At 42.7% G+C, this 14,824-nt stretch overlaps 1 protein-coding gene across 2 annotated transcripts in view; it reads right to left on the reverse strand.

The window, feature by feature from the left end:
- Window positions 1–14,824, reverse strand: part of CCAR2 (cell cycle and apoptosis regulator 2) — a 2,452,621-nt gene that overhangs the window by 1,545,300 nt on the left and 892,497 nt on the right. For both annotated transcript variants that reach the window (XM_044082935.1, XM_044082934.1), the window contains one exon: window positions 14,359–14,475. In XM_044082935.1, the coding sequence (XP_043938870.1) occupies window positions 14,359–14,475 (117 nt within the window). The remainder of the gene's footprint in view (window positions 1–14,358; window positions 14,476–14,824) is intronic.

Genomic DNA, 14,824 nt, shown 5'->3' on the forward strand with positions numbered 1-14,824 from the left:
GGTGTTAGCCATTAGGCCTGTCCCAAGAGGGGAAGGAGGGAGGGAAACCTGGACTGCAGCTGTATTAGCACTCGAACATCTACATTTATGGTAGGTACAAAACTGTACTATGTTCATCGTGCATACAGCTGCAGTCATAACAGATTGGTTGAGTCCCAAAGCTAAAAAGGGGTGGTAGGCACTAAGAGGAACTAGAAGGAGCCAGGATGCCTTGCAAGACTGCAGTGGCAAAGCCAGCTCTAGATTTGGAGTATAATGGTAGGTGATAGTGCTTGGAGAAAGTATGTACAGAACTCCCAAGTGGCTGCTACCAAAATATCTTTGGTAGGAACCCCCCTGAGGAAAGCTGTAGAGGTAGCTGTGGCTCTTGTGGAGTGAGATCTGATGCCTGTCGGTACAGGCTTACCATGAAAAGAGTAACAAAAGCGTATGCAGTGGGCTATCCATCTTGAGATTGTCTGTTTGGAAATAGGCTTCCCTTGTGCACCTGTAGCATAGGACACAAAGAGTTGCTCTGATTTTCTGAAAGGCTTTGTTCTGTCCAAATAATAACGAAGCTGTCTGTGAATGTCCAAGGAATGTAGTAATCTCTCCCCTTTGTTTTGTGGATTAGGGTAAAAGGTAGGTAAGGTGGATAGCCTGATTCAAGGCTACCCTGGATACTACCTTTGGCATAAATGAAGGGTTGGTTCATAAGGAAACTCTGTCCTGATGGAAAATGATGAAAGGCTGCACAGCCATGAGGGCTTGTAGTTCCGAAACCCTGCGTGCTGAGGTGATAGCCAGAAGGAAGGCTGTTTTCCATGACAAATATTGCAGTTCTGTTGAAGCAGCAGGCTCAAAGGGAGGCAGGGTCAATTTTTCCAGGATGAAATTGAGGTCCCAAGCAGGTACTGGTTGCTTCCTTGGGGGTTTATATTCTTAGCCCCTCTGAGGAACTGTCTTAAGAGAGGGTGAGAGAATAAAGGAGGATCAGTGTTGTATTCTGCAGAAATGGCTGAGGCATGGATTTTACTGGAGGAGAATGAAAGTCCACTGCTTAGCATCCCAGCTAGGTACTGTAATATTTGAGGTAGATTCAGTATTCCAGGATTCTGACCCTTTTTCTGATTCCAGGAACAAAACAGTTTCCATTTTGCGGAGTAGGCTTTTCTAGGAGAAGGCCTTCTGGCCTCCAAAATGACATCCTGCACCTCCTTGGAGAGTAGGGTCTGTTGTGAATTTAAGGAATCCTCCATGCGGCTAGATTGAGTGTTTTCAGCTGACTGTGAAGAGTTTTGAAGTTGTGCTGAGTCAGTAGAAGAGGCATTAGAGGCAGGATCCATGGTGGGGAATGCGTCAGGCTCCTCAGGAGTGGGTACCAGTGTTGTCTTGGCCAGTCTGGAGCAATGAGAATCATCTTTGGTCTGTCTGCTCTGGCTTTTAATAGAACTTTGGGCAGCAGAGGAAGAGGTGGAAAGGCATAAACTGTCATTGTTGTCCAACTGAAAGAGAGTGCGTCCACTTTCCAGGCCTGTGGATGAAAAGTCCTTGAGCAGAATTTTGTCAATTGGTAATTTCTGTGGGTGGCAAAGAGATCTATGTCTGGCCTTCCCCATGCTTGAATTATTTTTGTAAAAACTTGAGGATGCAACTTCCATTCGTGTGGATCTGTCATATTTCTGCTTAGGTTGTCTGCCAGCGTGTTTTCCTTGCCTGGCAGGAACTGTGCTTGAAGTTGGATTTGTAATTCCAGAGCCATGTTCCAAAGAGACATGGCTAGCCTGCATAGGGGAAATGAATGGGTTCCTCCCTGTTTGTTTATGTACCACATCACTGTGGTGTTGTCTGTCCTTATTAATAGTTGGCCTGGATGCAGTAGGTCTTTGAAAGCCAAAATAGCATTTATTACTGCTAGCATTTCCTTTTGATTGATGTGTAGGTGCTTTTCTTTTTGGGACTATTTGCCCTGAATGCACCGATCGGTCATGTGCGCCCCCCAGGCATAGTCCGAGGCGCCTGTTGTGATGACTTGATTTGCTTGAGGCTTGCAGAATGGGAGACCCATGTTTCTTTGGCATGCTTGAGCCCACCACAGAAATTCCTTTTGAAGACATGGAATCAGTGGTATAATTGTTTCCAAACTGTGGCTGTGTTGAGACCATAAGTTTTTTAGGTACCATTGAAGTTTCCTCATATGCAGCTTTGCACATGGGATTAGCAGGATGCAAGATGCCATGAATCCCAGAGCCTGCAGGATTTTCCTTGCAGTCAGCCTGGTGAAGGTTGCCAGTTTTCTGAAGTATTGAGTTAGTTGCCCTTGTTTCTCTGGCGTGAGGTAGGCCATCTGGGTGTTTGTATTCAAGCTGGCACCCAGGAAAATTATTGTTTGAGAGGGTATTAGTTTTGATTTCTTTTTGTTGACTGTGTATCCCAGAGAATTCAACATTATTACAAACGCCAGGTGTTTCAGAAGCATGTGTTTGCGGTCCGCTTGGATCAGGCAGTCGTCCAAATATGGGTATATTTGTATCCCTTGAAGTCTGCAGAAGGCAATTACTGATGCCAGGCATTTCGTGAACACTCTGGGCGCAGTAGATAAGCCAAAGAGCAATGCAGAGAATTGATAATGGGTTGAACCTGCAAGAAATCTGAGGTATCTTCGGCAATCTTGTCTGATTGGGACATGCAGGTATGCCTCCTTGAGGTCCACTGTTACCAGCCAAGACTCCTTGCCCAGCATGGGAAGAAGCTGCTGTAATGTGAGCATCTTGAATTTTGGTACGAGTAAATATGTGTTTAGGATGAATAGGTCTCCAATCTTCGCGCTTCCTTGGTACCAGGAATAGTCTGGAATAAAAACCTTGACCCTGTTCTTGTGCAGGTACCTCTTGAATAGCTTTCATGTCCATGAGATCTGCAATTTGTTTTTGTGCCTCTGCCCTTTGATTGTGTGGCAGGTTTGGCATGCCTCTCATTTTTGGAATGGTGTGAAAGTGGAATCTGTAGCCTCTGTCTATAATGTCCAGGATCCATTTGTCTTTTGTGACAATATGCCAATTTTTCGAAAATAACGCCAGTTTTCCGCCTAAAGGTGCTGCCAATTGAGCCTTGCTTGGCATGCAAAGGGGAAGTCATTGGTTCTGCTTTCTGAATGGCTGTGAACTATCCTCACCACCTCTTGGTGTAGGTGCTTGCCATTGTCTGCCTCTAAATGATCCTTGAGATTGCCCTCTACCCCTCGGGCGCCTGTATCTACCTCTTTGAGGTCTGTCCGTGGCTGGAAAGGACCAATTTTTTGAAGGCCAATTTCTACTGAAACGTGGAGGTTGTACCTGTAGGAAATCTTTCACTGTTTGCATTGATTTTGCCTTTTCCTCCATTTTCTTTAATACCTCCTCAGCTTTAACACCAAACAATACATCTTTTTGAAGAGGTGCATCTAGTAATTTAGCTTTGACATGATCTGGTAAGGTTTGCTCTTTGAGCCAAACGTGTCTACATATGACTGATCCTGTAACAGCAGCTCTACATGAGGCCTCTAAAGCATCAAAACCACATTGCAAGGTATGTTTACCCACTTGCTCTGCACTATGCAACAAATCCTGCAACTCGTTCAAACCTGGATGTTCAAGTTGTGACATTTTGCTTTTCAACTGAGAGAATAAAAACTGTTGATACTTTAACATATGGAACTGACAGTTTAATGCCCTCATGGTTAAGGTGGCCAAGGTGTATACCTTTTTCCCCCACCTTTCTAAAGCTCTGGAATCTCTCTCTGAAGGTAATGGATTTTTGGCAGTGGAGGCCTTAATTCCCTTGGGACCCTGTGAAATAGTTTCTGGGTCAGCCGCATGGCTTTTGTATAGAAATTGTTGTGAATCAGGAACCCGGTAATACCTGTCAGGCTTGACTGGAGCTGGAGGTAAGGAATCTGGGTTAAGGCTGGCCTCTGAATACACATCATCTAGTATGTCTAAGACAGGAGGGATAGCCAGAGGCCTGTGCTGAGGGAGCAAGAGGAAATCTCTGAGCCTTTTCTTGGAGTCTGAGTAATCTTGGCCTTCCCAGTGGAAGTGTTCCCTCAAGGTATGCAAGGTTTCCCCAAAAGAGTAGTCCTCGGGGGGGGGGGAGACAGAGGGAATGGACTCCTCTGCATCAGAATCTTCAAAAGGGGAGTAAGATTGTTCCTGGCCTTCAGAATGTTCTGAAGTAATGGTGGCCTGGTCCGAGGAAGGGTATTCTTCCTCCACTCTGGGCCTTTTGTCCGAGGGGGATTGAGAACCCCTGATAAGAGTAATCAAATCCTCAGCCATTTTGAGCATCTGCTTTTTAGGCATGGGACCTTGAGAGGGTCCCTGTGGAGCTTGTCTTTTAGTATGCATGGCTGCTTTAGATTTAGTGAGAGCCTTAATGGAAAAAGAAGAAGGCCTGAAGACACCTTGAGAGGTGGCAGGCCTGTCTAAACTCTGAGTTTCCCCGCCAAGAGTGGCTTCGGTATCTGTAGTCGGAGTGTTGGCCGAAGAGCCTGCGACCTCGGGCACAGAAGACACCGCTAATGAAGTGTTGGTAGAAATCGCGGACCTCGTATGTCGGTCCTTATCTTTGCGTCTTTTGCTCAAAACTGGAGTCGGAGTATCCGATGACATAATGTAATTAAACTTTTTGCCAAAATAGTGTTGGGCAAACTCCGCCCGACAGGTCGAGACGTCGTGGTCTGGGCCTAAGCAAGGAATGCAGAGGGAATGGAAATCCTTATACGGTATTTGCTTCCCACATGAAATGCAATTATTAACTTTGTTTGACATCGGTCTGAGGCAAGAAAAGTTTCCCCAACGGGGTACTTAGCTTTCAAGAAGACTTCGGTTGAAAAATTTTCATAATCTCAGGAGCTGGCCGACCGGCACTTGCGAACTGCTTCTGCTTCGGGCACCGCGCGGCAAGAAAGACTGAAGAAAATGGCGTCGGCTGGTTCTTTTATACCCCTGTCGCACTGACGTCAGGGAAGAAGCGACGACATCCGACGCCGGACCTAGACTTTGGAATTCGGCCGACCGAGGACCCGCCTAACGGCAGGAAAACCCATCTGTTATGACTGCAGCTGTATGCACGATGAACATCATGCTGGAGGTATAGGTTCCTGACCCACAGACTCCCCAGACACTGGAATAGATTGCCCATACATGTCAAGCAGAGTGCCTCTTTGGCCCTCTTCAAAAGGAACCTTGACAATTGGATGGGAGAAAGGAAATTCACCACAGGGATTACGTCAGTCGCCCTGCTAGACAGGGTTCCAGGGAAGTAAATAGTGTGGGAAGAAATAGCCAGGGAATTGTTATGGCTAGGCTTGTATAGGCCCTAGGGCTGATAGCCTAGTACCAGCCTATGTGTGAAGTGTGAACAGAACTCCAAGTAACAGCTTTGAGAATGTCTTTGGTTGGTACCTCTCTGAGAAAAGCTGCTGATGTAGCTGCAGCCCTGGTGGAATGAGACCTAATGCCCTTGGGCACCGGTTTACCATAATATTTGTTTGTGTCTTTCGGCTTTTCCCGGTTAGGGGTCGCCACAGCGAACTCTGGTCCGCTAATGATTAACTGAATTTTGAGCATAAAGTGCTAATTGTCCCCCTAAGGGTCCTGCCAAAAGTTAAGTACTTGGTGATGGCAGAGGGAAGTCATTGAGACTGTTTACTGTAGGGTTGCGCTTTATTTCCTCCAGATTTGGAGGTATAAGCACCTCATTGCTTTGACCTGTAAGAATCCTGTGACTGGTATCTAGAACCTTTAGTGTGCCTGGATTTGCCCCGTGGAGCTCTGTCGAACACAGGAAAGGACCAATTTTTTTGTAGGCCAGTGTCTACTGAATCTTGGTGGCTGCACTTGTAAGAAGTCTTTTACAGTTTGCATAGACTTAGCTTTGTCTTCCATTTTCTTTAAAACCTCTTCTGCCTTAATATCAGAGTATCATGCTGTAAAGGTGCATCCAGCAATTTAGCTTTAACATGATCAGGCAAATTTTGCTCTCTTAGACAGGCATGCCTCCTAATCACAGATCCAGTAACTGTAGCCCTGCAGGAGGCCTCTAAGGAATCAAAACCACATTGCAAAGTATGCTTTCCAACTTGTTCTGCTGCATGCAATAATTCCTGCAATTCTTTATTTTCTGCACATTTAGAAATCATTTTCTGTTGCAGTAATCCCATAACATGTTGTTGACACTTGAGCATATGAAACTGGCAGTTTAAGGCCCTAACTGCCAAGGTTGCAGATGTATAAACCTTCTTTCCCCATCTATCCAGTGCCCTGGAATCTCTGTCAGAGGGGGTAGGATTTTTTGCTGTTGAGGCCTTAACACCTTTTGGACCCTGTGAAATAGTTTCAGGGTCAGCAGCAGGGTTTTTAAATAAAAATTTGAGAGTCAGGAACCCTGTAATATCTGTCTGGCTTGCTAGGAGCCAGAGGTATGGAGTCTGGAGTCAAGCTTGACTCCGAAAACACATCATCCACAATGTCTAAAACAGAATGTATGGCTAAATGCCTATGCTGAGGGAGAAGGAGGAAATCCCTAAGCCTTTTTTTTTTATTCTGAGAAATCTTGATTCTCCCAGTGAAAATGCTCCCTCAAAGTATGCAAGGTTTATCCAAAGGAATAATCTTCAGGAGGAGATTCAGATGGGATAGATTCCTCTGCATCAGAATCCTCATAGGGTGGTATAGAAAATTCCTGATCAGAAGAGGAATCAGAAGAAATAGAAACCTGATCTGAAGATTCATAATCAGTGTCTTGCCTAGGTCTCTTATCAGGATGGGGTTGGGAACCCCTGATCAAGGTAATTAGGTCTTCAGCCATTTTGATCATCTGCTTTTTGGGCATAGAGGCTTGTGCACATGGCTAATGCATCTTTTTTTTAGCTTTAGAAGTTGCTTTTGTCTTTGTTTTTGAAGATGGCGTCTGTTTTATATAGAAATGCTGTGGCCTGAAGACACCTTCAGAAGTCGGTGCCTGCTCAGCGGCTCCGGGCCCATCCGAGGGAGAGACATCTGCGGGTACAATACTTTGAGAATCTCACTGCGTGCCAGACTCCACATGGGTCTCGGTAGAGGCCTGCAACTCGAAAGTAGCGGGCATCAGGGGCTGTGAAAGCGCCTCACTGAGTACCGGCGAACCGGCGACTGGCTTAGAAGCTTTGTTGGTTTTGGACCTCGACAGTCTGTCACTGTCCTTTTCTTTGCCTTTTTTGTGAACTCCGGTAGTCGGATTGCTATCTAACGACATTTCAGGATAGTTAAGTCTGTTTCCAAAATATTTTGAAGCAAAGATATACCGACGCATAACAGTGTGTTGGTTAAATCTAGCACAAAACCGACAGCTAGGCACGTTATGATCAGGGCCTAGCAAGGAATACAGTATAAATGGAAATCCTTATGAGGTATTTTCTTCCCACAAGTAATGCAATTATTAACTTTTACTGACATCGGTATGGAGCAAGAAAAAGGTTCCCCAACGGGGTACTTAACTCGAATTCGAAAAATTCAGGAGTCAGCCGACCGGCACTTGCGAACTGCTTCTGCTTCGGGCACCGCACGGCAAGAAAGACTAAAGAAAATGGCGTTGGCTGCCTGTTTTATACTCCAGACCTGACGTCATGGAAGAGGAGACAGCAACCGACGCAGAACCCAAGACTTTGGAATTCAGGCCGACTGAGAGCAACCTGCCAGCGGATTACCCAAATGTAATGACTGCAACAGTGAAACACGAAGATCATCCATGGCATCAACTGCTACATCTTTTGTCAAATAGTTCTTGCCCTTAGGGACTGTAATATATTTATTTGGCCTCCTAGGAGTAGGCTCTATGGTGTCTGGGGACTCCCAAGTGTTCTGAGAGATTAACTCAATAAGCTCATCGGAAGGAAGGGTCACCGAAGAGGTTGAAGGATGAGACCCAAAGGCTTTTAGGTAAACCAACTAGTTGGCAGAAGGGGGGGTGGACTGCCAGTCTTCGCTCTGCTTTATGATTTCCAGATGTCTCCAAAAGAGACATCTTCAGGAGGTGACCGTGGGGACCCTTCTGCTTCATCAAGGTTGGTATCACATGTGATGGACTCCTCTGGGGAGTCGAGATGCTTCTTCTTGCATGTCCTCTTCCAAGGGACCACCGCATTGGGATATTCTGAGGCCTAGTGTGTTTGCGGACCTGTGGAAAGGTTAGGTGACAAGACAGACACCTGGATAGAACTGGGAGGAAGACCCAAGGGAGATCGTGTCTCAGACTAAGAGGTAGTCAGAACCCTCCTCCTAACTTCAAAGGCAGTCCGCCCCTGCTCTGAAGAACTCCGCAAATCTGACAAATGAGCTGTCGGAGTCGATGGAACCTCCAGACCAGAAGATGAAAGCTTCGAAGCCGAGGTAGGAGATGAACTCACCTGGACTGAGGCCTCCAGAGGCAGGGTCAGATCAGGTGAGATCTGAACCAGAGCCGCAAAGTCGACCTGAGAATGTCAGGTCCCAGAGGACTCCTGACTGGGCGGAAATGCTTGGGGCAGATACCGGATTCAAGGAGCCTATGGGTCCTGGACCAGATACAGATACAAGCTGGATGTCGGAATTTTTGCGGTTCCGAAGCTGAAGGACAGATCCGAGGAAGAGCAGGCTCCAAAGGGGAAGACCGTGTCTTATCAGATACTCAGGACTTGGATCCAACAATAATTTGGCTAACACCGGTGTATTTAACAGTCTCTCCACCACCCTTATCCACATCTTCATTGGACAGAATCCTGGTAGAACAAGTAAAGACAGTAAGGTGGCCTTGACCTTGCTAGAAACGGTGATGGGAGCAGAGAGTGGACTGGTTCCAGGGAAGGTGATCAGCTCCTATATCTAAACTCAGAGGGTAAGGTTGACTTGGAGCCAAGGGTTCTTGCTGCTCCAAATCAGCCTTGGATCAGACTGGACTTGTCTACTCCAGTATTTCCTTTGGAGCAGACAGCTTGGGAGCTTTCTGCTTCAGCTCTGAAGAGGATCTCAGCTGCAAAGAAACTCATTTTTGTGGCTTATCCAATTTGTCAGATTATGTTGAGGAAGACTATTCCGGCGATATAGCCTCAGAAAAAAAGGGTCTTAATCAGACCTTTCAGAATAAGTTTACTCCTGCACTCCATCAATGCCCTCTGGTTAAATCCATGGCAGATGGAGCACGATTACTGTAAATGAGGAGGCCCCAAGCAACACACACACACACACAAGGTGCGTGAATCACTAAGGGGCATCTTTTTTCTGCATTTCTCACATTTTTTGAAGCCCAGAGGCTTCTTGCTTTTGAGAAATACCTGAAAACTTGAAAAATAACAGAAGAAGAAGAAGAGGAACAGAACACCCACACACAAAACACAAGGAACAGTCCCCACTGTGGGTTAAATTATGGCACAATCCATTAAAGAATACAGACTTAACCCCAAAGTCCTCCCCTTCATAAACATTTCAAACTTAAAAAATTTAAAGTACATAACTTAATCATAAAATTCTCATGTTCCAAGAACTTTTTGAATTTCTAAGCCTTTCACGTTTTAAAGCTATTACAACCAATTCATTTAAATTGCAACACAACAATGGAGACCAAGATGTCACATCTAGCCCAATATCCACCAAAAATTTAATCATTTCGGGACTTCTACAAACTTAAAAATAAACCCACAGATGAAATCAGGGAAAACTTCAATGTAAGCAAAAAATACATCATTAGACAAATCATGGAACTCAATGCAACTTTCAAAAACATACCCGAAGATGTGCAAACAGATGTCAATACTCCATTAACGATTCTGAGATGTCTATTGTATAAAAAGAAAATGCTTTCTACTGTGTACAAATTACAATAACAAAATATCAAGCCTGTACCCTATTCTCTAAATATTGGAATAGAATAAACAATAAAAATTACCAAGGAACATGTTTCACATGCTATAGAAAACAGTGTTAAATTATCTCCTTTTAGAAACCTACTATATACACACTTAATGATCAATAATAATGCTTATTTCACACTAATTAGACTGAACAAATTTAACTCAAATTCTTCCCCTTTCTGCCCGAAGACACATGCAGATCTACTTCACATACTTTGGTATTGCAAATTTACTCAAAATCTATAGGGTTCATTAAGAGTCAGACTAGAAAAGATGGGATATGGGAAAACTATCATCTCATGGGAGTTTGCAATCCTTCACATTACCACAGACAGAATACCTAGCAGAAATTCCACATTCTTATCACTCTTTTCATGTTAATGAAACTTTATATCACTCAAAACTGGTTAGACTGATCCAAATTAGTATGGGAGGGACACAGAAACATGGCACTCAAACACATCACCTCAATAAAATAAGAAATAGTAAAAAATGTTCCCTACTGCCAGAAGTTTTGGGGTTTTCTCATTTACCACATGCTTAAGGAATAATACTCTCTGTAGATATTATAGACATTAGCTTATAATAATCACTACTGTCTGTCCTCTGAATACATAATAAAATAAGCAGAGTAAATTCTGCAGTTTCTTATTAACTGTATAGAACATACAAAAGAGTAAAACTCCCTGCTATATGAGATTTCTCATCGTAGCAGTTGTAAATACAAAAATCTTTATATTAATTCATACTACTATTTTTTTTTAAATGCAATGCTATCAACAGTACTGTTGCTTATGTCTCATTTCCTTGTTTATTGTAACTTTGCTTGTAAATTATCTATATGGTCTTACACCCAATATGCTTGTATTCTTTGTATGTACCAAATTTGTACATTTAACGGTCGTAAATTTGTTAGTGAATTTTCTCTGAAATAAATAAAACAGATTTCTGGGGCGAAAAAAACACACAGTCCTCTAATTCAAACGGACCGAAAAATTTGAAAAGAAAGAGTTTTTTTTTTTTAAATAATAGAAAAGGTGGGAAAAGGGAAAGGAAGGTCCTCTAATTTAAACGGATGTTAATCAGACGTCCTCGAACTTAAATGGATGCTAACATCTAAGTAAAAAGAGAAAGCAACTCCCAAACACTCATTTAAGGGTAAAGATATATACTACTAGATTAAGAAGAGAGAGATTTTTATACTATGGAAAGTCAGAAAAACTATAGTACTAAGAATAGAAATATGAAAACACTTAGCCCAGAGCTGCTAAACGACCTCTTCGCTGCATGGCAAACGAGATCTGGAAAAGCTAGGGGGTTGCATTATGGGTAAAGGTGGAGGCCCATGAGCTTTGCTGAAGACCCTTAGATAGGAAAATGGCCGAAACAGATCCGATGCATCGGATTCAACCCCCATCAATGACAATAAAGGTCAGATTGACAACATCACATTATAATTTATCTAGTCTAGCCCAGTTATTGTACCTTGAGGAATAATATGCAAATTCTCTGAGTGTCTACTACTGAATTCACATCCTCCACACCAAACATTTTCATACATTCTTCAGAAATCAACCCTCATTTGCTATATGTTCACTCCCAGATCCTCAGTGCTACAAATCAAATTCCACTCCCTACCTACAAGAAATATTCCCTGCTGAAAGCTGATCATTTCTCCAAAAAAATTCCTTAAGCTCCATAACAGCAGTTTTAGATGGAATATAAATACATGCAAGTGTAATCCTTCTCCTTGTCAGTAGCTCATTACTACTACAAAACTACCATTATCTTTTTTCCCTCTTGTATTATTGGAGCCTCCGAAAGAAGATTATTGGAGCCTCTCTATACACGTACTTTGCCTTGCATGCATCCCTGATATTCTGCTGAATATCCATTCGGAAATCCTCTGGCAAATTCACATGCTCACTTCTTTACAAATGTGTTTCAACTAGCATCACTATTTGCATTATGGCTTTAATATACTCTTGCCTTTTTTGTCTATATGTGTGAGGCCATTTGCATTCCAAAATATGGACACTGTAGCCATTATTATATGAAGTCATTATTCCCACATATTATGTACTGTTTTTAAAAGCATCTATTTCCAGCTTTTGTGTTACATCCACCCACTAATGTTTGGCAGGTTGATCCTTTACACAGTTGTTTCTTGTCATCTCCATTTGGACCTCTGTCACATTTTACAAGACGTTTTAATGAAAAAACTCAAAATGTCAACCCCCCCCCCGAACCTATTAACTTAAAACAAACATGCAAAACAATTTATATCTTCAAATGATGAGGTTTAGCGATCCTACTACGAACAATTGTCCCAAAATGACAGCTGCACCTACAGGCATTAATGAACCTAAAATGAAGGTTATCTATTCTAAGATGCATGTTACAGTTAAGACAGGAGAGACTGTAGAAAGTGTAGGATAGTCCATTTTTCAAAAGTTCATATCATCTATTTTGAACCTCTGAAACCTGGAAACAGTCCTACTTAGTGTTCCATCATACTGACCACTCAATCCTCAAAAGATATTCTTTAAAAGTAGAATCAAGGGACAAAAAATCTTCACCAGACACCAGGGACAGAGGAGTGTCGATCAGGGAGGAATATGCTAAGATTCTTCACCAAAATCTAACTCTTCATCAGAAGAATTAGAATCCATAGATCTCTTAAATGGGATGGAAGACCAGAGAGCAGAAGCAGGGACAGACAGCCCGTTGCGGGGGTTTCAGTGCCATAATAGCATTAAATAGCTCCTGCATAAAGTCCCGCAACTCCTTGCGAGGATCGTTAGCCATGCTAGCCACGTTTTTGTTTTCTTTTGTTTTTTTAAGAACCATCTGCTTTAAGAAACCTAGGAGGTTCAGACCTCTGCCTATATTTGATGAGGGTACTAAGCAACTCTTACCCAACTAAAATTTACGGAATCTCCCTAGACACTTCAGATATTACCAGCCCTACTCCCCCCTTTACATCTGTACTAGACATATACATAGCCTCCGTGGATATGTGAGTAGGCAGCTCTGTATGGGCCTCCAACTGGGTTGTGGCAGAGGGAACAGTTATCAGCATCAGACAGTACTATAGTTCTTCATCCATCCTGAGGGAGATGTGTGGTGGAGGTCCGACAGCAGCAGGTTCAGTATGTAATTTTTTAGCTTTTACCTTGAGAGGCAGCTCGACTTTGGGACAGACTACTTGGCTATGGTACCCTGAGTTAAAAGCTTCATATGTTTGTTTTCCAAATAAACATGAAGGAATAGTTCCTAACAAAACCTTACTTTTGCGGAAAATGAGATAAAGCTAACCCCCATAAGAGCCTGTAACTCAGACACTCTTCTTGCAGAGGTCAGCTCAATTAGTAACACTGTTTTCCATGTTAACAGACTCAAGTCAACTTGATGAGCTGATTCAAATGGAGCTAGAGTTAATTTATCCAAGACCAATTTAAGATCCCAGGAAGGAGCCACCCGTTTCCTAAGAGGCCCGTTGTGCAACACTCCTTTCAAAAAAAATTTAATATGAGAGTGCATTAAAGTAGGGGGATCTACGGGCAGACATGCTGAAATGGCAAATAAATTAACCTTTTCGGAGGAGTACCCAATTAACAAATGAAATTATCTGATTGAATGAGATAGCATACTGTATATAAGGGTTCCATGAAAACTGCTAAGCAAGTTTTGACAGACATTACCTGGACAATAAAAAAATGTCATACACAAGCAAAAATGTGAATTCTATCCATGCATCAACTGATTATCAAAGCATCACAAATTAAACACCCAAGATTTCTGGAAATAAAAGTCACAGTTGCCAAGTACCTGAATCATAGGTAACATGGTTATTAAATAAGACTATGACAGTCCAAACACACTACTTTCACATACAAGTCATTACTTAAAGAAAACATCTACATTCCATATCATGTAGATGCAGACAGTACTGTAGGGGAAACAGAATTAGAACTGTGAACAGCTACCCATTGCATAAAGGGAAGCTATTCAGCTGTGCTGCAAGTGACCAAAGTTTACAGTACAACTGATTTGGGAGAAAAAAGCAGGTCCTCAATGCTCATTTTCCCTAGAGGAAGAGAAGATAGGGATGTGACTGCTAAACTGCAAAAAAGTAAAATGCACAATCACTCTTATCCCTCCACAAGAATACATTAATGCAAATGAAACCCAGTATGGCAGCAGGCAGTAACTCCACTTCATAAGATGATGATGAATGACACCTCTGGGATATCAGATTATCAGGCACAAAGGGTAATTCTAGGAGTACAGCCTTCCCACTCCCCAAGAGAACAAGCAAAAAGCGGAGGTGAAAATACCATTAGCTCATCAGTGCAGTGAATTACAAACAAATGTCTCAACATATAATCCAGGAGTACTTACAAACAAATGAGTGACATGCAATTTAGCTCCTCCTCTGTATTCAGATAAACACTAGCATTCCCAAAACTTACCCTTCTAGACTGTAGCCTGCAAAGTGAACCCTGTACTGTGGAGCATCCCTACGTGGCCTCTTTGCTGGCAATTGCTGCATGGAAAGTCTGTCCTTACGTTTCATTGAGTCTAAGCCTCTATAAGAAAAATGAACAAAAGTTAATCTTTCTCCACTACAGAGTAAGGCAATGAAATAATGTAAACAAAACATCTATCCATAAACCTGGGGACAAAAAGCATAAAAAAAACTGAGAGCTGCTTACCACAAAATGCAAGTGAAAGAGGCCCACACCTTAGCATCAGACCTTTGAGAAACCACTGCAGCAAGCTTAAATTGTGTTTCCTTTAGCTTCTCCTGGTTTCATCAGCACTGCATACTTTCCAGTCATTACTTGCTTCCACAAGTACAAGCCCATATTAGTCATATATGAAAGCTGTCCTCATATTCATCTCAACATCTACTCAGGAATTCTGTTAGTCCAATAA

The sequence above is a fragment of the Protopterus annectens genome, chromosome 9.part0 (assembly GCF_019279795.1).
Source record: "Protopterus annectens isolate FY-2018-M chromosome 9.part0, PAN1.0, whole genome shotgun sequence".
Classification (NCBI taxonomy): Eukaryota; Metazoa; Chordata; order Ceratodontiformes; family Protopteridae; genus Protopterus; species Protopterus annectens.